The 27,376-nt window shown below is 46.4% G+C and overlaps 1 protein-coding gene across 1 annotated transcript in view; it reads left to right on the plus strand.

The window, feature by feature from the left end:
* Positions 1–9,627, plus strand: part of LOC139317511 (la-related protein 4B-like) — a 72,965-nt gene extending 63,338 nt beyond the window's left edge. Inside the window, exon 6 of the mRNA XM_070944579.1 lies at positions 8,983–9,627. Coding sequence (XP_070800680.1) covers positions 8,983–9,252 — 270 coding nt within the window. The 3' untranslated portion in view covers positions 9,253–9,627. The remainder of the gene's footprint in view (positions 1–8,982) is intronic.
* The last annotated feature ends 17,749 nt before the right edge of the window (positions 9,628–27,376 follow it).

Here is a 27,376-nt window from a genome sequence, read left to right on the forward strand (position 1 = left end):
CCTTCTGCCACCGATAGCCTCCCACCGACCAGTTCGCTCCCACAGAGAGGGACTCCTCAGGGTGCCGTCAGCCAAACTATGTCAGCTGGCGACACCCAGGGGGAGAGCCTTCTCTGTGGGAGCTCCTGCCCTTTGGAACGAACTGCCCCCGGAAATACGCACAATCTCTGACCTCCGAGTCTTTCGCTGTGCCCTCAAGACCCTGCTCTTCTGACAGGCAGGGCTATCTTTGTAAAGGAGTTTTAAATTCAGAGTTTTAAATTTTGGGGTTTTTAATGAATCTTGGCCATAAATGTAATAATTTTAATAATTTTAAATTTAATTGGGATGTGTATTGTGTTTTTTACTTGGCTGTGCACCGCCCCGAGTCTTTCGGGAGAGGGGCGGTATAGAAATAAAATTATCTATCTATCTATCTATCTATCTATCTAGGCATCTCCCTTGTATCAGTTCCAAAAGTGCTCTGTCAGTGTCCAAGGAGAAAGGAAAAAGCAATTTTGTCTCCCACGTTTTATCAAATCTTTCCCAGCCTTTGCGCTATCCAGTTCTTCTTTTGTACAAACCCACGGAAATCTCCAGCCCGGATCCACCTTGTCAGTTTATCTGTCGCTGCAGCTCTCCCTTGATATTCTTTCCTTATGGGTCCCAAAAATGCCCCGCAATTTCCCTCTCCGCTTCTATAGTGGGGGGGGGGGAGAGAGACGTCCACCCCTCCTTCTGGCTGGAGCCCCTTCTTCTAAGTCAACTAGGGTTTTCTCTCAAAATTGCTTCCCTTCCATTCCACTCACTTTGTAGAAGTCGGAACTGAATTACAACCAGTTCCAGTCCACCGTTGTTCCACTTTGCCAACACTTACTCTGACCAGCTGTCAGCGCTACGATTCGGCCATTACAGGCTGTCTTCTTCCCCGTCCACTCTCCTGAAGGATTTCTCCGCCTTCTGACATGGACTGCCGCCCGAGTGCAATCAGCAGGCTGCCCTTCTTCTCCAGTTGCCCCTCCTAGGCAGCTTCTGCTTCGAAAAGCCCACCGGACGGCTGGAAATCGGCTGTGCTCCACGGAGTGCCTGTTTGCACACCCATTCGGGCTGACAGCTAGCCCCTCCTATCCCAATGAACTAAATATTGCAGTCGACCTCTATATAATCTAGAGTCTAAAATCTTTTTTACTTCATAATGGGTTTCTCCTTGCACCACCATAGGTTTGGGAGGTGGTCAAGTCTGCGGTCTTAACCTAGATCCAACTGCCGGCTTCAGCAGACTACAGTGGAAAACAGGATGCACTTTCCCTAGAATGCGGGGGAGGTTAAGCTGAACTGTCACTGGGTTAATTACTTTTACTATTGGGAATGGACTTTTACTAGGCAGCTTTAGTCTTATGTATTTGGTTGATAGGTAAACTCGATTTCACACATGGAAAGGAGGCTGAAGAGATCGGTGTTTGTCCACTTGCTTTTTATACACCTCAGCGGCTTCTGCTAGTGCTTTTTTAGTGTTTTCCCAGTCCTTCCTCAGCAACTCCATCCACTCTGTCAGGGTCATGGAGGAGGGTGGTTTTCTGGGCAATTCCGGCATGGGTACCAAGTTCATGCCACTGGTGACCTGGAAGGGGGTCAATCCGGTGCTACTGTGCACGGCGTTGTAAGTCACTTCTGCAAACGGCAGCAGGTCCGCCCAGTTCTCTTGTTGATAATCCACATAACATCTTATATACTGTTCCACCATTGCGTTCACTCATTCTGCAGCTCCGTTCGTACTTGGATGGAAAGCCGAGCTAAGCCCTTGTGTGAACCTGACCAATCTCAGGAACTCTCTCCAAAACTTAGCCATGAATTGGACTCCTCTGTCTGAGATGACCCAGTGGAGTATTCCGTGCAGCCGGTAAATCTGTTTGATGAACATCTTCACCAGTTTTTTCGCTGATGGCTATCCGGAACAGGCTGTGAAGTGGGCTTGCCTTGAAAATAAGTCAATTACTGTCCGAATGGCTGTATTTCCCCCACTCTCTCCATTGCAATCTCCTCCCAGGGTCGGCTGGAGGAGCCCAGGAGGTTTTCCTAGTCTCATTTTCATGGCAGGACAGGTGGCACAGCTTTTCACATAGTCCTCTACATCAGCTTTCATTTTTGGCCACCAAAATTGCCTTCTGGCCAGGTGCAGGGTTTTTAAGAATCCGAAATGGCTGGCCAGTCTGTAATCATGGCTGCGCTGTAGTACTTCCAGTCTCAAGCTGGCGGGGACATATAGTTTCAAACCCTTCCAAGCCAGTCCATCTCTCATGGTCAAGATATCCCTATTCTCTATGAGCCATGGGTCGGTTGGAAGCACTGCTTTCCGTGCCGCCATCCGCTTGTCCCAGATGGGATCGGGTTGTCATCTGGTTTGACCCCTAGTGGTGACTTGTGTGGCTGATTGCAAGGGGGGAATGATGGTGTGGACGACTTCTTCCCTGTGGCTATCGAATTGGGGTTTTTTCGCTAGGGCATCAACTAGCAGATTTTTTCTTGCTGGGATGTACATCAGCTCGAATTTAAACCATCTGAAGTATTGTGCCCAGCAGATTTGTTTGGGAGATAGTTTTCTGGGGGTTTTTAGAGCTTCAAGGTTTTTATGATCAGTCCAGACCTCGAAGGGCATTTTACCCCCTTCCAGAAAATGTCTCCAGGAGAGGAGAGCTCAGTGGACTGCGTAGGCTTCTTTCTCCCAAATGGCCCACCTCCTTTCAATCTCGGTGAGCTTCTTGGACACGTAGGCACAGGGTAGGAGCTGTCCTTGTCGGTCGTTCTGTAGGAGCCCGGCTGCCATGGGTACATCGCTGGTGTCCGCTTGGCTGATGAATTGTCATTCTGGGTCCGGGTGTTGGAGGATCAGCTCCTCGGCAAAGAGCCATTTTAATTTTTCAAAGGCTCTTTGACAGTCCATTGACCAGGCAAGCGGTTGGTTCGGCCGTGGTGCCGCAGGAGGAGGCCCCATTTCTAACAGTTCGGTTAGGGGTAGGGTGACTTCTGCGATGGCTGGGATAAATTGTCTGTAAAAGTTTGCAAACCCCAGGAAGCTTTGAAGCTGTTTGTGGGTGTGTGGGGGTTGCCAGTCCAGCACCACTTTCACTTTTCCTGGGTCCATTTCCACCCCTCCACTGGATATTTGGTAACCTAGGTAATCTAGGGAGGTTTTATGGAATTCACATTTTGACAGCTTCACGTAGAGCTTTGCAGCTAGGAGTTTTTTCAGTACTTGTCTCACTAGCTTTACATGCTCTTTGAGAGTTTCACTGAATATAAGAATGTCATCTAGGTAAACTAGGACCCCTTTGTATAAGTGCTCATGCAGAACTTCATTTATTAATTGCATGAAGATTGCTGGTCTGCTCCCTGCAGACCAAACGACATGACTTTGAATTGGAAGCTGCCAAGTGGACAGTTAAAGGCTGTCTTTCACTCATCTCCTTCTTTGATTCTTATGCGATAGTAGGCTTCTCTCAAGTCCAGTTTGGTGAACACCTTGCCCTTGTCTTAGCATGTCCTTCATGAGGGGGAGGGGGTAGGTGTTCTCCATGCACAGAGCATTAAATCCACAAAAATCCACGCAAAGCCTGATCCCCATCTTTTTCTTTTTTAAAATAGTACTGGGGCTACCACTCTGGATTTTGCAGGTTGGATAAAGCCCCGCGCTAGATTGCCATTGATGTATTTCCTCAGTTCCTCCATTTCTTTGGAAGTCATGGAGTACATCTTTGGCTTGGGCAGTTTGGCTCCTGGCACAAATTTGATTGCGCCATCTGTTGGGCGGTGGGGGGGAGGAAGTTGCAATCTTCCTCACTAAAGACCCCTGACAGGTCTCGGTATTCTCTTGGCAACTGCAGGCTGCTGGACAGTCCATTGGTGGGGGCTGCGGTTTCAGGTTCACTGGTGCTGTTGGGGTTTGTGGCATTTTGGCACCAGTCTGACTTTAGGGGCGGTAGTGGTCCAACGCCTATTTTTAGTTTCCTATAGCCATCTTCCTAAGTGATGGTCGGTCCCCATTTGTCTAGCCACGTGAGTCCCAATATGATTGATTCAGTCATTTTTGGAGCTATGACGAATCGGATGAGTTCTCATTGGCTGTGATGACCCGGGGTGTGGCACAAAGGCAACACAGCCAGAGAATAAGTACAAGTCCCTTTATTAGCTCCAAACTTTGCCCCCAACGTCCCTTTACTCTCCGGTCTGGAGAGGAACTCTTCCACAAACCTGTAAGCAGACAAAACTTCCAACTATAAATCCAACAGGGCAAGATAAGGTAATTAATCCGGCAGGGCAAGCAAGATAAGAAGTCCAAACCTGAAGTAGCACGGCAGTAAATCAAACCAGTTGAGAGGATGCCAGGAACTCAGATAAAGCAGTGAACACAAACTCAGCATTTGTTCCCGACAACCACCCCTCCCATTTGCCTCCCTTTTAAACTCCAGCTCCAGGTGTATCTTGTGAAGGGAGTCGGGGCCCTCTTCTCCCTCGTAAGCCACACAACCCATGTTGCTCTCTTCTCCATTCTTCCCTGCATGCCATAGGATGAGGAGGGGGTGGGCCTTGGTCTTCATCAGAACCCCCTCTCCCTTGTTCTACCTCTCCCCTGCTCTGCCCAGCCTGACTTTACCCTTCCCCAGTTTCCTCCACAGCCAACGGAGCCACTCTCTCGCTCTCTGTCAGCTGTTCCTCTTCCATCTCAGAGTCAGACTCCGACAGGGGCATGACAGGGGCAGTCCATTTCTAGCCTGACCAGTTCTGTGACTAGCATGGCAGGGGCTCCGCCTATTAATGTCCCATCGACTTGCTCAAAGCAGATGGGGCACGCTAGGGGTCTCGTGCATATGCCTAGCTGTTCGACTATGGGGAGGCTGATTAGGCATCTGGTGAAGCCAGTGTCTATGATGGCTTCTACTTCCCCTTGGGCCATTTCTGGCACTACTATCCGGGTCTTGATAGTGAAGTGGTGGATGGCTTCACTTACCATCGGGTCGTCGTCGCTGCTGCTCCCTTCAGTGGAGGAGTTCCCTCGACTTCGTTTGGAAGGAGTGGAACCTCCACAGCCTGTTTGGTAATTTTCCCCTTGTCCAGAGGCTTCCGTGGAGTCCTTCTTGCCCGGGGTGTGGCTGGAGTCTGGGCTTGTGGGATCGGGGCTGGAGCCAAGCATTCGGATGCCCGGTGACCGTGCTGACCACACCAGTAGGATTTGATATTCCCTGAAAGTGCAGGTTGCAGCTTCTTGGGCAGCTTAGCCAGGGTTCAGTGGCCTAGGGGTCTTCTCATTGGCTTCTCTGCAGTTGGCTTCCTGTGGGGGTGGATTTCCAGATCCATGGCCACTGCTGTGCTGTACCATGCTTGTATGCGTTCCGGTATTCCCCTGATGCCGCAAGCTTGTTGAAGGTCTGGTTCGAGGGCCTCCTTGAAGTGGTGGACAAGGAGGCACTCCGGCCAGTCCCTCAGTTTCCTGGCCAGTCTTTGAAACTCCCACATTAGTTCTTTGGGAGGTCAGCCCGCTTGCTTCAATGTCTTGATCTGGGCCTCGGCTTCTACTCTACAGGTGAAACTCGAAAAATTAGAATATTGTGCAAAGGTTCATTTATTTCAGTAATGCAACTTAAAAGGTGAAACTAATATATGAGATAGACTCATTACATGCAAAGCGAGATAGTTCAAGCCTTGATTTGTCATAATTTTGATGATTATGGCTTACAGCTCATGAAAACCCCACATTCACAATCTCAGAAAATTAGAATATTACATGAAATCAATAAAACAAGGGTTGTACGTAGAACAATATCGGACCTCTGAAAAGTGTAAGCATGCATATGTACTCAGTACTTGGTTTGGGCCCCTTTTGCATCAATTACTGCCTCAATGAGGCGTGGCATGGATGCTATCAGCCTGTGGCACTGCTGAGGTGTTATGGAAGACCATGGTAGATGGCTGCGTTGACCCTGGACTTAATGAAGCACAGTGGACCAACACCAGCAGATGACATGGCTCCCCAAATCAACACAGACTGTGGAAACTTCACACTGGACTTCAAGCATCTTGCAGTGTGTGCCTCTCCATTCTTCCTCCAGACTCTGGGTCCTTGGTTTCCAAATGAGATGCAAAAGTTGCTCTCATCAGAAAAGAGGACTTTGGACCACTGAGCAACAGACCAGTTCTTTTTTTCTTTAGCCCAGGTAAGACGCTTCTGACGTTGTTTGTTGTTCAGGAGCGGCTTGACGAAGAATACGACATTTGAAGCCCATGTCCAGGATCCTTCTGTGTGTGGTGGCTCTTGATGCACTGACTCCAGCCTCTGTCCACTCCTTGTGAAAGTCCCCAACACTTTTGAATGGCCTTTTCCTGACAATCCTCTCCAGGCTCCGGTCATCCCTGCTGCTTGTGCACCTTTTTCTTCCACACTTTTCCCTTCCACATAACTTTCTATTAATGTGCTTTGATACAGCACTTTGGGAACATCCAACTTCTTTTGCAATTACCTTTTGAGGCTTTCCCTCCTTATGGAGGGTGTCAATGATGATTTTCTGCACAACTGTCAGGTCAGCAGTCTTTCCCATGATTGTGATTCCTACTGAACCAGACCGAGAGACCATTTAAAGGCTCAGGAACCCTTTGCAGGTGTTATGGCTTAATTAGCTGATTAGAGTGGGACACTTTGAGCCTAGAATATGGAACCTTTTCACAATATTCTAATTTTCTGAGATTGTGAATTTGGGGTTTTCATGAGCTGTAAGCCATAATCATCAAAAGTATGACAAATCAAGGCTTGAACTATCTCGCTTTGCATGTAATGAGTCTATCTCATATATTAGTTTCACCTTTTAAGTTGCATTACTGAAATAAATGAACTTTTGCACGATATTCTAATTTTTCGAGTTTCACCTGTATGGGCCATATCTTCGAACCGGCCTCGGAGCAGTTGGACGAATTCATCAGCATCTTCCAGCTCGGGGGCTTCCTTGTCATGTAGTTCAGCTATCCACTCCGCTGCTTCTCCCTCGTTCATGCCATCTGCAATAGCTGTAATCAATTCCCGATCAGATGGGTATTGATTCCTTTAACGGTTGATGTAAACCCAGACTCAATTGAGGAAGTAGGCTAGCCTTCCTGGGGTCCCATCAAATGTCGCGCTAAACCGTGGAGGGGGAGTGGCTGGCGGGGCAAGTTGCGAAGCTGGCGCGGGCTGCTGGGCTGGCGCTGGCTGCTGGGCCGGTATCAGCGGTGGGGCCACGACTGGCGTGGGGGTCTTTAGGAACCCTGACAGCGGGGCCATGACCAGCGGCTGGAAGTGCACTGGTTGATGGATCAGCACGGGTTGCATGATTGGGGCAGGTGTCCACTGATATTGCACCCACCCCTGGCCAGGGTAGAATGCCCATCCAGGAGGGATCTGGTTGGCTGGAGGCAGTCTTAGGACTGGCTGCTGGGGTGGAGTACTAGGTCCCAATAGCCCCAATTGCGGTCCCTGTAGCACCAGGCTGGGCTGGCTCAGTGGGCTTTGTTGCTGCGCCATCCCCATTCCCGTGATGGCTGTCATCCCGGTAGACCGGGCCCAACACGTGAGGTTGTGGAACGAACCACTCTGTGCTGAGTTAAAGGAGGTAAGATGTCCCGCTCAGTGATGCTGTGTCTTCCTGGCTCAGGAAGGTGAACGTAGGCCGAGCCAATGTCAATCTGGGCCCAAGGGGTTGAGTGGCGCTGACCATGCTGAGTTGGCCAAACTACTCTGGCAGGCCCGCTAGCGACTGGCTGCATGACGGCGGTGGGAATCCCGATTCCTGGGAGTGCTTGCAGCATGCTTGTCCTGGTACCCTCCACTTGAGGGCTGGGGTCTGGAGTGGCGCGGCTCTTGCAGCTTCGCCCCACAGAGTTAGATCTGGTTGCACGGCTTGCTCAGGTGCCAGCTCTTTGGGCTGGGCACCCAGCTGGCGTTCCCTTTCTGCGGCCTCCTCCGCTTCCACCACGGCTTGGGAAGGGGAGTAAATGGTCTCGACATAAATTGCCGAACCAGCCCCTGTGGCTCCCTCTGTGGCCACTTTGTCTTCCTCCATCTTCCCTGAGTCTTCACGCCGCCCAGTTTCTGGTCGATGTTCAAGGCTCAGGACCCCGGACAGGACCCCGGAGTTCAGGGAGCTGGCTGAATTTTAAAGGTGATTTGGGTTAATGTCAGGGTTTCAAGTAACACCCCCAACGAAATAAGACTCTGAGGTTTGAAGTTCCTCAAAGTTCCATTTTATTAGAAATGTCATATTGGCACAACTGGGAAAACCTGAATCTGAAAGCTTCCATAATTTCCCCACCCAAAGGAAAGTCCAGGTCCCTGCCCAGCACCCACATGTCCATCACATGGTCCAATCAAAGCACCGTCCCATCTAGAGATGCCTCCCAGTTATACCCCTCCAGGTGCCGGGCAAGATGTCCTTGACTCTCTTGAGAAAGGAATGTTATTATTATGACTATATATCTTCCCTGCTCCATACAATCCCCCCTCCCAGTTTCCCACAGTACTAAATGTGGCAGGCCTGAAGGCCCAAGCTAAAAGATGGCTTCCAGGCCTGACAGGTACTCCTGTTACTCTCGTTAGCAGAATTTCACTGGTCACCTGTCACGCTTTATGACAGCATTGCTTAGTGATGGAAATTTCAGTCCCAATTGTAATAAGTTGGACTACCTATATGCTTTACATAATTTTCCCAAATAGCTTCCACAGAGACTGAAACTGCAGTGTGATTTTTATCACTCTGAAAATGTTATGCTCTTATGCCCATCAGCCGTTCACAATTCCAGTGCACAATTGAATGTCTTGCTCTATTCATCTTTACATTTCAATTATACAGAACAGCTTTTCTTAAGGAGTAACTCTTCATGGAGAATTACAAACCTAAGCATGACCTTCATATTTTATGCAGACCTAATACTCCTGGTGGTGACAAGACTGCTCAGTTTTATTTTTTGTTTTTAATAATGCAGGAGCAGCGGAAACCTAGTTATGCAGAAATCTGCCAGAGGATTAGTAAGGATCCACCTCCATTACAGTCCCCAAAAGAACAGAAGCCAAACACTGTTGGTTGTGGGAAAGTGGAAAAGAAGCCCACAGAAACACTAGAAAGAAACAAAGAATTGCCTCCTATGAAGTCTAAAGACCAGCAGAGATCATCAGGATGCAGGTCACCTCTTCCTCCAGCCGTTGGGAAATGTTTAACTAAAGAACAGAATGCCCCTCCCAAATCTCCTCAATGAAACTAGTACTTAGGATGAATTTCAAGAAGTTTTCACTATGAAGTTACCCCATGTTGCCACTCACAATACAAAGAAGGAGTTGCTGGTTAAAAGCTTGCAGGGGGTATGAAACATATGAAATGCTTGCTAGGTATTTTTCGCTGTTGCTGCTTGTTTCTTTTTGTTTCTTTATAAAATAGATTTTTCCTCCTTTTTAATGCATCCCCACCATCAAATTCCCCTTGAGCAAACAGTCAACTCTGTCAGGGTTTAATTAATCTAAACCTTACATTTGGTTGGTGCTGAATTTAAGATGATGCTTAAAATCATATTTTTCTCCCTTAGGCAGAAGATGCATTTATCTAAAATCCATTTTTTATTAAACAACCTCTTTGTGACTGTGTGATTACAAGCTCACTGTAATGAATTTTTTTCCTAACTTACTAGGCAGCAAGTGTTTACTAGTGCTGCTATAGTTTTTAAAATAACTGGGCTGTAAGTACGAATCTTCAAAAAACATCCCGAAGACTAATAATGGCAGCTAATGCATAGGGTGTAAAGCCAAATGGATGTTTTTATAAAACAGTAAGATGACTAACTTTTTCCTTTTAAAATCCAGCTGCTATAGCACATCAGCAAATAGGCTATACTTTTTAAAAGTTTAAAACATAAAACTGGTTCTAATATTTTAAATTCCAACCATTTTTGTTCTTGGCCAAAGGAGAACTTCATAAAGATCATCTGTGAGTGTTCTCTGAACTATTTGTGTTGATAGACTGCAAGCAAGTAACCAGTTTCTCAATTCCAAACTAAAATTATCCCTTGAATTTCGGGGGCGGGGGGGGAAAGCATATTATGAATTAAATTAAATATGCCCTTGTGCATGGCACATGCAAGCTAATGGCTGTTTTTCACAAGATAGCACAATAGCACTCTTGTGACAAATATTTCATTTTTTTCCCTTCCCTCAACTGAGTAAGCTAATGTTGAACCCTTTACTGCAGGGCTGTCAAACTCTCATTGAGGGCCACATCAGCATTATGGTTGCCTTCAAAGGGCCAGTTGCATGTAAGACTATGTATCATTTTAGTTCAGAAGTGCATTATGTCTAAGTCTCAGTAGGAAGCTGTGAGTCCGGTTCTTCTGGGGTCTGTGGGTCACGTGATGGGGTGGTGGTCAGTCTCTTCCAGCAGGTGGGTCACGTGATGGGATGGGATTCAGGTGGCTGGTTGGCCCTTCTTCCGCTTTCTCTCTCCTCTCTCGCACTGCCTGTTGGGTCCTCCTTCCACAGCCTCTGCTCCTTTATTGATTCCTCTGCTTGCCTCCCTTTCACTCAAACTCTTCTCTCTCTCAGGCTTGCCCCACAGAAGCCTCTCCTCCCTATCACCTTCTGTTCCTCTCACTCCTCTCCTTTTCCCACCAAAACCCTCTCCTTTTATCTCCTCTCTCCCCGCCTCCTCTTTTTCTCTCTTCCGGGTGCATCACTTTCTGGGGCTCAGGCAGAGCTCCAGCATCAGCCGCTGTTCCAGCCTCACCACCACCACCCCTGCCCCCATGCAGTCACACACTGCCTGGCTGGCCTTTGCATGCAGCGCTCATCAGCTGGAGCTGTGTATGCTGATTCTGGGGTCTCTACTGAGCCCCAGCAGCCCTGCAGCTGCAGCTGATTCCTCTCCCCAAGGCTGCGTGCTGCTGCCGGCGACAGCCGAGGCCGCCAGAAGTGCCAATCAGCTGGAGCCGCACGCACTGATCCCAGGGCCTCAGCAGAGCCCCAGCAACACTGCAGCTCCAGCTGACACTCCCCCAGACCTGTGTGGCGCTGCCGCCACTCCAGCTCACTCCCCCACTACACACACGACCCGAACGCCTTCCGTCCTTTCTCTTTCCTTCCCTCCCTTTCCTTCCGTCACCAGCCACTCGCTCTCAGGCAGAGGGCGCTGCTGCCACTGACAAGACACCCGAAGAAGCTAGGAGGTAACTACTCAATCACCTCCTCCTCCTAGTCTGCTTGCAGGCCAGATCTAAACACATCATGGGCCGAATCTGGCCCATGGGCCTTGAGTTTGACATGTCTGCTTTACTGGTTTAACTCCTGTGCTCTGTATAAGTTTTTAAAACTGTGCTCTGAGTGCTGACACCTTCTGTAACTACCAACATTGGCATATGGATTTAAATTATTTTAGCCCATGAATTGATGGTGGTTTTGTATCTGTGTGCATGTATGTGGAAGAAAGAGATTGCCCTGTGTCCTGCCTGGGGTGAGATTTGTCACACTTACTTTAGAAGTGACATGCTTTCTGAAGAACAAGGCTGCACTTAAATTAACAAGTTTCTAATAAAGATGCTGATGAATTATTTTTCTTTTAAATACCTAAAGTTTTTTCTTTGAGTGTTTAAGCAGCAGATAGTTCAGATCAAAAGGTTTTCCTGCTGTGGTTTTTTAAAAAACAATTATTTCCATCCAATCTTTAAAAACTTGAATTTTATTTAAACTTGAAAATGACTTTGCCTTAACTTTTGTATAAGACAACTTAGAATTATTGAAGTCTGACCCTCTTAAGGGGTGACATATACAGAATTATTAGGTTACAGTATCTATGTATTGTCACTGGTCTTACTGGGTAAACATACTCTACTAAAGCTTGTAGTGGCAGTTTTCGTAATATACCTTAAAAGATCTTAAGCAGTTGGTCTTTTTCAAAACGTTGAAAAATCTGTAAATGGAAATAGTCAATACTGTATTAAAATGTGCACTTGGAAGTGTGTGCTTTTGCTTGTACAGGTGTAAATAATCAGAACATATAAAAAGGTACCATTAAAACCTGATAAAAATTGATATATTATAAATGTTGCTGTTGAACTGGATGTAGATAAATTAAGTGTTGTGGTTTGAATATTACTTTGATTTGTTTTTCCCTTGTATATTTTTCTTTATGCTGATGTGCTGAGCTGAGTCTACCTCTTCACTGCAAAGGGGAATGGAAATAAGTTTGTCTTTAAAAGTCCTGACATTTTAAACACTTTCTGGAAGTTTTGCATTTCATTCATGTGGAACAGGGATGCAGTGTAAATTTCAATTCTTAGGAACTGAAATTAGTAGTAGTATTTTAGTGAATTAGAAAGAAACAACATTGCCACCAGAAGCTCCCACCCCAAGTACACTCAACCTCTCTTAGGCCAACATGTTAGTAAAGCTGGATTTAAATTTCCACAAAATTTAACAAAATTCTACTTAAAAACAAGCAAAAATCCTAGGGCAGTTGATCTCCTAGCATAAGTTGCTGCTATTTATAATTATCCCTTATCAAAAGAAAAACAAACAAACCAACTTGCTCCTTGCACTGCAGTGTTTAAATTGGTAACTTGAGTCTTGTTTGTTATTTCCTGAGAAGACACACAAGGAGAGAGTCAAAAATCATCTTACTTACCATTTGATGGATTTTAACATTGGTATTTTCCACAATGAGCAGTGAAAGAGGGGCAGTGAGACAGGAGGTATGATTTAGGTCAGCTATGAGTTGTCTTTGTTTGCCTGCTGAGAGCATGAATAAAACAGCTGCAAACAAAGAGGAAAGTGGCCACGACAAGTATAGAGCTAAGTCATTGGTGCTAGCTGATAACTTGCAGGTCAGTAGGTAAGCTGTATTGTTTTAATGTATTTGCTGATGCTCTTTATACTAGGCCAGTGATGGCTAACCTTTTTGCCATCGCGTGCCAGGAGAGGGGGGGCAGGGGAGGTTTGCGCGTGCACGTGCCCACACCCATAATTCTATGCGCCCTGCCCTGTGCATACGTGCGCAACCCCCCCTCCCCCCCTCCTGGCACGCGATGGCCCGGTAGGCCCATTTCTCTTTCTCACCTGGCTCCAGATCCTCTCTATGCATCTGGGGAGGGCGAAAACAGCCTTTCCCACTCCCTCGGAGGCCCTCCGAAGGCCTGAAATGGCCCATTTCCCAACTCCTGGTGGGACAGGAAGTAACATTTTTTGCTGTCCCCAGCCTCCAGAGGCTCCTAGAGAGGCTCTGGAGGCTGGGGACAGCAAAAAACGTTACTTGAACGTTGTTTCAGCATATACAGTATTTTTGCATTAGGGTTTCCTTTCTACCACTACTATGCCTGCTCCAATTTTGCATCTAGTTAGAGAAACTAATAAACCGTTAAGTTCACTCTTTTTGTTTCTAATTTTTTCTGCCTCTCCTTTGGAATTTGAACCCATTTTTTTTTTTTTAATTTGATTTATATGCCGCCCTTCTCCGGAGACTCAGGGCGGCTTACAATGCGTTAAGCAATAGCCTTCATTCTTTTGTATATTTTATACAAAGTCAGCTTATTGCCCCCACAAACTGGGTCCTCTTTTCACCTACCTTAGAAAGGATGGAAGGCTGAGTCAACCTTGAGCCTTGGAGAGATTCGAACCAGCAAAAATTGCAGGCAGCTGTGTTAATAACAGGGTGCACTAAACCACTGTACTATCAAGGCTCATTTTCAAAGATGTCTCAAGTTCCCACTCATCTCTGTATCCCTTCCAACTGCTGCAGTTCTTACGAATTACAGGCCTAAATCAGACTGTTAGCAGCAGACGATCAAAGGTTACTGCAGGCTGCCAAGTCATTAAAGCAAAGATGTCATAGGGAGGCAATTTTTTTTTCCTGATGGAGGGTTTTTAGTTCTTCCATTTAAGACTGAAATCAAGCTTACATGTAAATTATTTGATAATTTAAGTTTTATTTTGTGTCATAAAATGTACAACTTCTAAAAATGTAGGTTATGAAAAATAAAAGATTTAGCACTGTTGAATTTCTCTTTTTTTAAATTAAACTTCTTACAAAAGATTTTTTTTAATTTTTTGTCTTTGCACTGACTTATATCTAGGCTTGTTGCAATAAAGACCAATACCAGAAGTTCCTTTGCTCGCTTTTGGGGACTTAATGGAGTCATAGTGTAAGGTCCGGCTATACGCTTAAGCTCTCAGTGAACCAAAAAGAAAGACTTAAACGGAGGCTTGAATAAGAATCAACATTTAATCTTTGATCAAAGACAAAAGGCTGGGTAAAACCATTCCAAACACATACAAAGAGATATGTATATGGGAGGGTTCACATCTTCAGAGAAGATGTAACCACTTTTTATACCTTTAAAGCACCAGTTAGGTCCCCAATTCTGGCCCCTTAATTTATGTTTGTGTATTCTTTGTTGCCCTGCAAAGGAATCTAAACTTCCAATTAGTCTTATCTTTGTTTACTTAATTGGCCACTTAGCGCCTGGCTCCTGAAGACCAGATTTTACCCAGATCAAACATAAATTAGGATTGAGATGTAAATTACCCCTTTGTTGATGGCTGGAGTTCCAACAGATACGTACCATGTTTTTAGGTGGCACAGAAAGAGATTGATATGAGTTCAGGTCAAATGGCAGGGACATACGTTTGACAAATACCAGATACATTTCAGAGGCCTAATGACAATATGTTTGTAACAGGAGATACAAATAGAAAGGAATAATATATGTGATACAAATACAAAAGCACAATATATATGTTACAGGAACCTAATGATTACAGAATAACAAGCTTTTACTAAATCTAGTATATCAGTATTTTATATTCTATATTATTGTTTCCCTACATTTCACTCTTTTTATTTAAACGATGGAATGCTTTCCATCATGCTGTAAAAGAGGTACATATTTAGTAGGGATGGTTTTAAGAATCATGAGATTTGCAGGCTTTTGACGAGAACTTGTTGGCACTGAGGATGCTAAGACTGTAATCCCAGAGATAGTCGATGTGACTATTTTTTGGATTAAAGGAATGAGGCAAGGGAGAAAAAGGAGACTCCCAAAAGCCAATAGCACCATGAACCCAATTCGTTTCCAGTCAGAGAAGATACTGCCGAACCAGTTAAAATCTACCGCTCCAGTCCATTTCTGGACAGGGACGTGTGCGAGTTTTCTCATCCTGGCAGTAAGCTCCTCTATGACCTTACCATTATCATCAATTTCTAAACAACAATTAGTGAGATTGAATTTTCCACAAACTCCTCCTTCTTGAGCAAGTAAATAATCGAGGGCAAGACGATTCTGATAGACAGCAGTGCGAATCTTGGTGTTAGTTTGAGCAAGCAGAGTAAGAGAAGTGCTTGTAGTATTGGTAATGAGTTCAACAATCGCTTGCAACCGGATTAAACGATTGAGTAAATAAATTGGTGTGCGGTAACCCCACATCCCATCCTCAGCCCACGTGGCTGGGCCATATACCTGAATAATCCTTTCAGGAGGCCAGTCTTCATCATGCCAAGTTTTCTGATCTGTGATCTTGAGATCCCCAAATGTAACGGATCTTTTATCCCTGTGTCCTACTTCATCATAAACTGGGACACCAAGTCTCTCTCCTTGAGTGATGGGTAAAAGAAAGAAACTAGGTTTAACGGTCCCTAAGGCACAAGTACCACTCCATTTACGTGGAAGGGACACATAAGCTTTTCTTCCACAAATCCAAAAGAGTCCATCTGGGGCAGGCCAAGATGAAGAGGCATCATGGAGACGATCCCAGAGGGAGGAGAGCTGTTTGTACTCAGAAAAGGGGTTTGTTGGTTGAGTAGCATTCACACCAGACCACCAAGTGGTGCTTGCATTAGCAGCTACAATAAGGTTTTGACAGACTAAATCCCCTAAAGGGATTGTAAAAAGTCGGGAGACAGGTCTTTGAAAACATATATCTCCAATAATGGAAGTTTGTAGGATCCATTCTCGGGGTCGGTCTAGAGAGGACCATGTGAGGTTCAGTTGGGGAAGAGTGTTCAGGTTTAGTTCCCTGGACTCCCATGGCCATCGTTCCCCCATATTCGTGCCTCCACAGACGTAGCAATTAGTCACATTGAGGGATGATGCAATCCTCTCAGCTAAGTCTATGAAAAGGTTTTTTGTTATTGGAGGAATTTCTACTTTCTTCTCCATTTCCTCATAAAAGGAATGGAAAATTGTGAAGCGCTCAGGCTGATGCACTGTTCTGGTAACCTTAATTTCAATCTGGCCAAAGGGGTCAGTTCCCCGTCTGTTTATCCCAAGACCCACATTTAATGTGCCTGGAGGGGGAGCATTGAAAAGTAGGCACATAGGGTTGCATTTATAAAGATGACAAGTTGATGTGGCCTCCCCCCGGGAGATATTAAAGAAGCTAGAACCATAACAACCACTTAGGGGTGGTCCTGGTCGAGGTTGGGATTTCTTAGTGTGCCAGTATGTATAAGACTGAGAAGAAACACCATATGAGATAGCAGGAGGGTTGTAACAGAACTCATAGAGGTATTTTTCTAAGGTACGATATGACTTGTGCCAATCTAAAGAACCACATTCAATAGCATAACAGGCATCAAAACAGATTTGAACCTGAGGATTCTGAGAAGTACTCTGATTCCTCCCAAGAGAGACACCAGATTTTTTACTACCTCGATAACCAGTAACTTCAATGTTCAGGATGAAACGGGAACCCTGGGGGTTAAAACATATGGGGTTTCCGTTATTAGGACAGATCTCATAGGTAGTAGTGTTGTGGACACAAAATGTGTTATTGCTGTCCTGACAATCATAATGAGAGTGATAGACAAGAGTTCTGGTAACTTGATTGCCATGGCGAGTGGTAACCAAACATTGTTCACACTGGGACTGGAAGAGTTTGGCTGCGGGTATAAAAGTCCCGAGGATCAAAAACATTGAGACAAGTTGTGGAACCAAAATAAAGAGCAGAGTCATTGTCACCTTTTCCAAAGAATGTGCGGGGAAACCAGCAGCAACAGAGCAGAAAAACAGCAAAGACAACAAAAACAGCAAACCAAATATATTCAATGGGTGTCCAGTCTATCCAGTTCATCAGTGAACAGGTCAGCAGGCGATGCTGGGGAGCGGTGAAGTTTCAGCTTGAGTCCTTCCAGCTGTTGGACTTGCCACTGCTCAGGGGGCTCGGGGACGTGCTTGACTCGTGATGCGTGGACCCACGCTTTGACGCCGTCCACTTTCACAGCTGTGGGGGTGCTCAGAAGAACCTGACGGGGTGTAGACCACTTGGGCTGAGTGCAGGTGGGAGAGAGTTCTTTGATCCTTACCCACTGGCCCGGTTCAGCCAATGGTGGCACGTCAGCAGCTGGAGGTAAAGCGAATTGGACCTGTTTAGAGATAGAGGACAAAACCTGCGCCAGATTATGCAAATATGAGGTGATATTTCTTTCCCCTTCACTAGAATCTGGCAGGGCAGAAGCAACAAAGGGTCTCCCATACATCATTTCAAAGGGTGACAATCCTAATTTCCCTGAAGGCAGGGCTCTAATTCTTGCTAAGGCTAGTGGTAGTACCTTAGGCCAGGGGAGTTGGGTTTCTTGGCATAATTTAGACAAGTGTGTTTTCAGGGTTCTGTTCAAACGTTCCACTTTTGATGAAGCCTGTGGTCTGTAAACAGAGTGGAGGTGCCAAGGGATGCCTAAAAACTTACTGACATCCTGAGTAACCTGTGAGGTGAAATGCCTGCCATTGTCAGACTCAAGACCCTTAGGGACCCCAAATCTTGGGATAATGTGATCAACTAAGGCATTCACCACCTCTCTGGCTTTTTGGGTGGAGGTAGGGATGGCTTCTGGCCATCCAGTGAATAAATCCACAAATACAAGAAGATTAGATTTTGCTCCCCTTTTTGGGAGTTCAGTAAAGTCTACTTGCCAAGCCTCCCCTGGGTATCGGGCAGTTCGAAGACGACCGAGAGGAAGCGGACTGCCCCCTCGGGGGTTGTTCCTTTGGCAGATGTCACATTGAGAAACAACAGTCTTGCAAAGGCCACGCAAGTTTGGATTGCAATAGCGGGATGTGAGCCACTTCTGGAGTGGGCGAGGACCGCTGTGAGACATGCGATGAGCTCGTTGAACAAGTTTCCACACCATTTGTTGAGGGAGCTGGATTCTGTTTTGAACAACCCTCCACCCATCGCACCACTTGCCATCAGGGTGTAGCTGGTCCCTAGTATCATATAGGGCAGGAAGGTGCTGCGTGGGGTCACAGGGAAGCAAAGCTGAGAGATTCTTGGGATTGACAGCAGGGCCTGATTCAGCAGCTTGGCGGGCCCAATAGTCAGCAGCCCGGTTCCCACGAGAGATTTCACTGTGGTCTGTCTGGTGTCCTCGACAATGAATGATAGCTAGCTGGGATGGCTGTCTGACAGCTGTGACAAGTTTTTCTAGCAAGGGCTTCATCTTTAGACTTTTCCCATCTGCACCAGTAAAGCCACGAGCCTTCCATAGAGCAGCATGAGTGTGTGCAGCCAAAAATGCATAACGACTGTCAGTATAGATATTAGTGCGCAGTCCAGCTGACAGATGGCATGCCTCGATCAGGGCTAAAAGCTCGGCTGCTTGAGCGGACCAGTGAGAGGGGAGTTGTCGTAGGAGGAGGGGGCCATCTCTGCAAACTACAGCCAGTCCTGTGTATCTTTTCCCATTTTTTACAAAAGAAGAGCCATCAGTCCAGAGTTGGGACTCAGGATTGTCAAAAGGTTCAGTCCTAAGATCTGCACGAATGCCTACCACAGATTCCAAGACAGCTAAACAGTCATGCTGTGGACCATCCTCGGGGGGGCAAGGCAAAAGGGTAGCTGGATTCAGCCTTTCACATCTATGAAGCTGAACAGAGTCTGATTCTAAAATCTGGCTTGCATACTTAGAAATCCGGCATGAGGTGGCCCATGCTGGGAGTTTCTGTTCGAGGAGAGCTTGAACTGAATGAGGCGTATAAACGTTAAGGGGAGCCCCCAAAGTTATTTTATGAGTCTCCTGGATGAGGATGGCTGTGGCTGCAACAGATCGGAGACAGGCTGGCCAGCCTCTGGCCACTGGATCCAGGATTTTTGAAAGGTAAGCCACAGGAACTCTTTCGGGGCCCAGTTTTTGCAATAAAATGCCCAGGGCACAACCCTTCATTTCAGAAACAAAGAGTTCAAAGCCTTTCATTTGATCGGGTAAAGCCAAGGCAGAGGCACGGCCCAATCCATCTTTCAAGTCCTGCCATGCTTTCTGATGTTCCCCTGTCCACTCCCAGGCCATGTCCTTTTGAGTTAATTGATAAAGGGGTTTAGCAATGACAGAATACATTGGAATCCACAGCCGGGCATAGCCAGTGATGCCTAAAAAGGTCTGTAGCTGTTTAACGTTAGTGGGTGTAGGTAAGGCTGAAATAGCCTGTAGGCGGCTCTCATGTAGGAGCCGACAGCCTTTGCGCAGAACAAAACCCAGATACTGTACTTCCTGAGTGGCCCATTGGACTTTCTTCCTAGATACTGTGTAGCCCTTTTCAGCCAAGTGATTGAGGAGGGCGATTGAAGTATCCTCAACATCTTTCTGGTCTTTGCCAGCTATTAATAAATCATCCACATATTGTAAGAGGGAAGTTTGTTGGGTGTCAAAGTCTTTAAGATCCTGGGCAAGGGCTGCAGCGAAAGCAGTTGGGCTGTTACGGTAGCCCTGTGGTAGGCGAGTCCAAGTCAGCTGGCACTTGGAACCATCAGAAGGATCTTCCCATTCAAAAGCAAAGTATGACTGACACTCTTTAGCCAGAGGGATACAGAAGAAGGCGTCTTTTAAATCTATGACCGTATACCAATTCTGGTCACTAGAGAGTGTAGTCAGTAACGTATATGGATTGGACACTACTGAATGAAGTGGGCGGAGCCTACGGTTCGCCTCCCTTAAGTCCTGCACAAATCTCCAAGTCCCATCAGGCTTAGGAACGGGAAAAATTGGCGTTGACCAATATGATTGTGTATGGACAAGGAGCCCAGTTTTCAGAAAAAGTTCAATCTGTGCTTTAATGCCAAGCCGGGCTTCCCGTTTGATAGGGTATTGGCGAATAGAGATAGGTTGGGCATCTGGGAGGAGCTGAGCCATGTGGGGTGTAGCAAATTTTGCAAACCCAGGGATTCCTTGATACCAAACTTGGGGATTTATTTTATTTGAATCAGGTCCTCTAAGGATTGTTTCTTTCTCTAGGAAGCAAAGATAAGCTCTTTCTGGGGGAATTTCAAGGGAAACTCCCTGCTGGGAGCATTGTATAACTGCCCCCAATTTTCCTAGCAGATCCCTCCCCAAAAGATTGATAGGACATTGTGGCAATATTAGAAAGGAATGCTGGAGTGATGGTCCCTTGGTTGGTTCAACCTCCATTGGGTGACTGATTGGGGCATTCTCTTCTATCCCGGTTGCTCCAACAATGGGGGTGGTTTTAGAAGAGAGGCAAGGAATGGATTTATCGTTCAGGACGCTAAAGGTAGCTCCTGTATCAATCAAAAAGGAATAAGATTTGTTCCCCACTTTGAGCTCCATCAGAGGGTCTGGGGAAGCAATTGGCCCTCCAGAGCTCCTTCAGTAGGTTTCTGGATAAAACTCAGGAGCCTGAGCTGACATGAGGGGGGCTTGCGGGGGATCAGGTCTGTATCCTCCCCTTCCCCTCATTTGTCCGCGTCCCCTATTGGGCCGTTGTGGTTCGTTGGGGCATTCTCTCCACCAATGGCCAGTTTGATGACACCGGGCACATTGATTTTTTAGGAGGGGTCTCCCCCTGCCTTTATTTTGGGGGCTCAAAGCCGCTGCTAAAAGAGCAGCTTGCTTTCTCATTTTCCTATCTTCTTTCTTTTCTTCCTCTTCCTCCCTTTGGGAATAGACAGTGAAAGCTGTTTGAATGAGGGCCTCTAAGTCCTTAGCAGTAGGGGTCTCTAGTTTTTGCAATTTCCTTCTTATATCAGGAGCACTTTGTCCCACAAAGGTCATTTTCAGCAAAACATCATTAGCTGGGCTATCAGGGTCGAGGTCAGTAAACCTCCGAAATCCATCTTTCAAACGGTTCAAAAAATCAGTGGGGGATTCCTTTGGATTTTGAAGGATCTGATGAACTCGGTGAAAGTTCACCGTTTTTGGAACACCGAGCCTCAGTCCTTGAAGGATAGCATCCCTGGCTCTCTGGAGGATGAGGGCACCCTGATCTGTGTTGGGATCAACCTCATAGCTGGGGCTAAAAAGAATCAGGGGTTCAGGCCATAAAGCTGGGGCATCGTTATTAGTTTGAATGCCATGTTCTCTAGCAGCTTTGTAGTGTGCCGTGGTGGCTTTAAGAACTTGTTGTTTTTCCTCAGTAGACAGGAGTGCCGATAAGAGAGTAAAAATATCAGGCACATTAGGTCTATGAGTGGCCATCACACGTTGAACGAGTTCAACATAACTTTGGGGGGATTCCCTGTAAGAGGGAAGTCCTGCTTTCCAATTGAAAAGATCATTGGTAGTAAAAGGTGTGTGAACAAACACCAATTCATCTTTCATAGGAACTTGTCGAAGGGGGGCTAGGACTGAGGGACCCGGTTGGTCAGCAGGTGCGTAAGTCTGTCCCGTCCTAGTGTGAGGAGGACTTAAAGCCGTCAGATCTGGATACAGAGCTTGGGCTGCCTGGGATGTTGAACTTTGTGGATTTGCCTGGGACGGCTGTGATGTTGTTGGGAGCACCTGAGCTTGTGGATTAATCTGAGGGGCAGTTGGACGCACCTGATCCTGCACAGCGGATTGTGCTGTTGCCTGAGGTGCCTGAGCCATTAAAGGCACAGCATTTACATCAGGTGAAGGGGGAGCAACATAATATGGTGGGGGAAACTCCTCTTCTTCTTCAGTCACTTTGGATAGCTTTTTCTTTTTTGCAAAAGTGACAATGGGACAAATTTTAGAAGAGGGTGTTGGAGTGAGCCCACATGCTTTCTGGATGTCTGGGCGACAAAGGAGATTGGAGAAGAAGCTAATGTAAAGCTCCTCTTCAGTTCGTCCTATGGAAGCCAGAAATTCAGCAAATTTGTTGACAAAATCTAAATCAAGGCTGCCTTCTGGAGGCCAGGTTCCTACGTTAGGACCAATTAAGTAGGTTGGCCAGATGGATGTGCAGAGGGCTTTCAGTTTATTCTTTTTTAAAACAATCTTTTTTTCTGCAATAGGCTTTACTGTGTCCCAATGGGCTAACACGCAGTCCAGAGGGGAACACGGCTTTGTTTTTCTTACAAAGTTACTCATTCCGAATGGACTACCAGCATGGTTGCCCATTTTCCAGGGGATTCCTTTCTGTCAGCTCAAAGCCTGACTAGACTTTCTCTGTCTCCTGAGGAGATTTCTCACACCTTTCCGTCGGTGCGAAGCCTAACCAAACCCTCTCTTTTTCCCTAAGAGATTTCCCAGACCTCCCCTGCAGGTCCGAAGTTTGGTCAGAGCCCTCTCCTGCACTACAGATTCTTATTCCAACAGTCACACTCCTTTCAAAGCGATCGTCTCTGGCTGATCTCCTCTCGGATAATCAGAAACGCAGATTGGATCTCCGCACGTCGCTTCGAGGGCAAACCTCTGAGGAATTTCCCTCGTCTCATTCACACACTCACAAAGCAACACTCCCCTCCCCACCCAAAAGAAAAAGTCTCTACTCACCTAGCAGAGGACAATCTTCCCCAATACCCAATTCAAGCCTCAATTAGGGCGTTCAGGTCCGGCTGGAAACAGAATCTGCCGACGGCCGACCAGGTCGAAGTCACCGGTTTAAACTTGCCGGGAGCGCTCTTGACGTCGTCTCTGGTCCTCGCCGGTTTCTTCCGTCCGCCGTTGGTGAAGGCCGCCAAACCACAAGGGGGTTGGCTGTATGGGGGGCCAAATGTGGCAACCTTGAAGGAAAACTTTGCCTTCAAGCCCCACGTTCCTTGGGCGCCAGAAATGTAAGGTCCGGCTATACGCTTAAGCTCTCAGTGAACCAAAAAGAAAGACTTAAACGGAGGCTTGAATAAGAATCAACATTTAATCTTTGATCAAAGACAAAAGGCTGGGTAAAACCATTCCAAACACATACAAAGAGATATGTATATGGGAGGGTTCACATCTTCAGAGAAGATGTAACCACTTTTTATACCTTTAAAGCACCAGTTAGGTCCCCAATTCTGGCCCCTTAATTTATGTTTGTGTATTCTTTGTTGCCCTGCAAAGGAATCTAAACTTCCAATTAGTCTTATCTTTGTTTACTTAATTGGCCACTTAGCGCCTGGCTCCTGAAGACCAGATTTTACCCAGATCAAACATAAATTAGGATTGAGATGTAAATTACCCCTTTGTTGATGGCTGGAGTTCCAACAGATACGTACCATGTTTTTAGGTGGCACAGAAAGAGATTGATATGAGTTCAGGTCAAATGGCAGGGACATACGTTTGACAAATACCAGATACATTTCAGAGGCCTAATGACAATATGTTTGTAACAGGAGATACAAATAGAAAGGAATAATATATGTGATACAAATACAAAAGCACAATATATATGTTACAGGAACCTAATGATTACAGAATAACAAGCTTTTACTAAATCTAGTATATCAGTATTTTATATTCTATATTATTGTTTCCCTACAATAGTACTCTGAGACTGCTCAAATATGCCCATTTAAGCAGTTTGCTTTTTGATAATATTGGACTCCTTGTGACAACATACAGTAGATATAGAAAGTTTACATACATTTTGATTATGTCAGCATTCCAGAAAAACCCCAACTCCAAGTAAAGACACGGAAGCAAACATTTTCCAAAGTTTTCTTTACTAGAATAGGCAAACTGGCACATCTGGGAAAACCCAAATTTGAAAAGCCTGGGTTTTCCTTCAGTAAGTCAAAGCTCCCAAAACCATCCCCTTCCCCCCCCCCCCCAGTCAGTCACATTCTCCAATCAACGTCCGCTCCATCTCGATCCAGCCCCCTGATCACTCCTTCTCCAGATGCTGGATCGCCCTGACCTTGACCGACAGGAAGAATGCTATTATGTCTACTAACAACCCCTCTCCTTAATCCCCCCTCCTACTTTCCCACACACGAGAAGGTGGCAGCATTGGAGATAATATGGCTTCCAAGGCTGACAGATTGACTACTGACTTAGCAATACAGGTAGTCCTTGACCTATGACTAGTCACTTAGCTACCATCCATAGTTATTATGGACTCCGTAAAAGGAACTTATGTCCTTGATTTGAAGCTCTTTTGTATGCCTCCCCATGGTCATGTGGCTGCATTTTGGTCATTTGGCAACAGGCCTGTATTTATGGCTGTTTGCAGCGTCCTGTGGTCATGTGACTATGATTTACAGTTTTTCCACAAACTGGTGTTTACTTCCTATTTCTGGCAAAAAATGCCCCAAAGCAAACAATAGGTTCACTTTAAAGACTGTTGCATAAAAGGTTGTAAATTCAGGTGTGGTCACATGATGACTTGCTTTATGATTGTCTGTCAGGGTTCCAAGTAACACTCCCAACGAAATCAAACTCCAAGGCTTGAATTTCCTCAAAGCTAACTTTTATTAGGGATGTCTGCAATGCTCTCTACATGGGGCTCCCCTTGGCGTGCACCCGGAGGCTGCAGTTAGTCCAGAATGCAGCAACGTGGGGGATTATGGGAGCGACGGGGCGCTCACATATGACACCTCTCCTGCGCGAGCTGCACTGGCTTCCCGTGGTCTTCCGGGTGCGCTTCAAGGTGTTGGTGACCACCTTTAAAGTGCTCCATGGCTTAGGGCCGGGGTATCTGCGAGACCGCCTTCTGCCGCCAATAGCCTCCCACCGACCAGTTCGCTCGCACAGAGAGGGCCTCCTCAGGGTGCCGTCGGCCAGACAGTGCCAGCTGGCGACCCCCAGGGGCAGAGCCTTCTCTGTGGCAGCACCTGCCCTCTGAAATGACCTACTCCCTGAGATACGCACGATATCAGACCTCCGGACTTTTCGTCGGGCCCTGAAAACACACTTATTCCATCTAGCCAGGCTGGCTTGATCCCATCCTCTCAGTTTTAATTGAATTCGGTTTTCATTGGGTTGTTTTAAATCTTGGGCCGAAATTATTTAATTGTTTTTTAAACTGTTTTTAAATTTTATATGCAATGTTTTATCTCGGCTGTACACCGCCCTGAGTCCCGCAGGAGAAGGGCGGTATAGAAATAAAATTAAATAAATAAATAAATAAATAAATAAATAAATAAATAAATAAATAAATGTCATATTGGCACATCTGGGAAAACCCGAATCTGAAAGCTTCCAGGTTTTCCTCACCCACAAGAACGTTCAAGACCTTGCCCCCATCTCCCACATGTCCACACAGCTCCAATCAGTTCTTTCCCGAACAGAAGACATCCTCCAATTTCTTCTTTGCACAGCTGCCGGACACCATGGCCTTGAATTTCTCTTAGAGAAGTTTGTTATGGCTATCTCTACTTCACTCATGCAATCTCCCCTCCCAACTTCCCACAATATGTTTGTGGCAGGCCTGGATCCTCAAGGCACACAGGTAATATGGCTTCCAGGCATGACAGGTGGGCCCCCTTCAGAAGAGATGTGTCCTGTAAAGAAAATAATATTCGGGGAAGTTATCCACATTTAACCACCCCTCCCCCCCCAGGGGACCCTTTGGCTTGTCCGGGTATTTATCATGGAATTGTTTAATCAGTCTATCTGCTTTGACGTTCCAGCTTTTTACTCAGGTGGCGTCAGACAAAGGGTACCCTTTCCTTTGTATTAGGTATTGCAACTGACCTCTATACATTCTGGAGTTTAATATCCTCTTTATCTCATAATGGGTCTCTCCTTCCACCACAATGGGGGGAGGAGGCGGTTGGGTCTGGGGTCTTATGTTCGATCCAACGGATCATTTCAGCAAACTACAATGAAATACGGGGTGTATTTTCCCTAATATGCGAGGGAGGCTTAATTGCACTGTCACAGGGTTAATTATTTTTACTATAGGAAAAGGGCCTAAAAACTTTGGTCCCAATTTCCTGCTAGGCAGTCTCAATTTTATGTATTTAGTGGAGAGAAAAACTTTGTCCCCAACCTGAAAGGGGGGTTGAAGCAAGCGGTGCTTATCTGCTTGTTTTCTATATTCAGCCGCTGCTTCAGAGTGAACCTTTTTTGTATTCTACCACCCCTTTCTCAATGAATCCATCCATTCTGTCAATGACATGGAGGAGGGGGGTTCTCTCGGCAGTTCTGGCATGGGGACAAATTCCATGCCACTGATAACTTGGAAAGGAGTTAGTCCAGTGCTAGAATGTATGGCATTGTTGTACGCCACTTCTGCAAACGGCAACAAGTCCACCAAATTTTCTTGCTGGTAATCCACATAGCATCTGATGTATTGTTCCACCATGGCGTTCGCACGTTCAGTGGCCCCATTAGTGCTCGGGTGAAAAGCCGAACTGAGCCCCTGTGTGGACCTGATGGTCCTCAGGAACTCTCTCCAGAACTTGGTGGTGAATTGGACCCCTCTGTCCGAGATTATTCGGTGTGGCATTCCGTGCAGTCGGTAGATGTGCTTGACGAATAGTTTCACCAATTTCTTTGCAGAGGGTAGTCCGGAGCAAGCAGTGAAATGGGCTTGCTTCAAAAATAGATCAATGACAGTCCAGATCACCGTGTTCCCCTCACTTTCTGGGAGCTCAACTATGAAGTCCATTGCGATCTCCTCCCAGGGTCTGCTAGGATCTGCCACCTGTTGAAGGAGACCTGGCAGTTTGCCGGGTCTGTTTTTCATCACTGCGCACGTGGCACAACTTCCAACATAGTCTTCCACCTCCGCTTTCATTTTTGGCCACCAAAACTGTCTCCTGGTGAGGTGTAGCGTTTTCAGGAATCCGAAATGGCCGGCCTACTTGGAGTCATGGCTACGTTGAAGCACCTCAAGTCTCAGGGTGGCTGGGACATACAATTTGGATCCCTTCCGCACCAGTCCCTCCCTCATGGTGAGGACGCCCTGGTTGTCCTTGAACCAAGGGTCTGCGGGTAGTGCTGCCTTTAATTTGACAGTCTATCCATCCTGGCCGGGGTCCGGTGGCCTCCTGGTTTGACTCCTGGTGATAACTTGGGCGGCCAACTGTGAATGGGGAGGGATTAGGGCGTGGACCACTTCCTCTCGGCGGCTGTTAAATTGAGGCTTTCTCAAGAGCGCATCTGCCAATACATTTTTCCCTGCTGGTATGTATCTCAGCTCGAACTTGAAACGTTTGAAGTATTGAGCCCAATGGACTTGCTTGGGGGACAATTTCCTGGGTGTCTTTAGGGCCTCTAGGTTCTTTTTTTTT

Source organism: Pituophis catenifer, unplaced genomic scaffold, assembly GCF_029215685.1.
Source record: "Pituophis catenifer annectens isolate HBS135680 unplaced genomic scaffold, rPitCat1.0.hap2 SCAF_5, whole genome shotgun sequence".
Lineage (NCBI taxonomy): Eukaryota > Metazoa > Chordata > Lepidosauria > Squamata > Colubridae > Pituophis > Pituophis catenifer.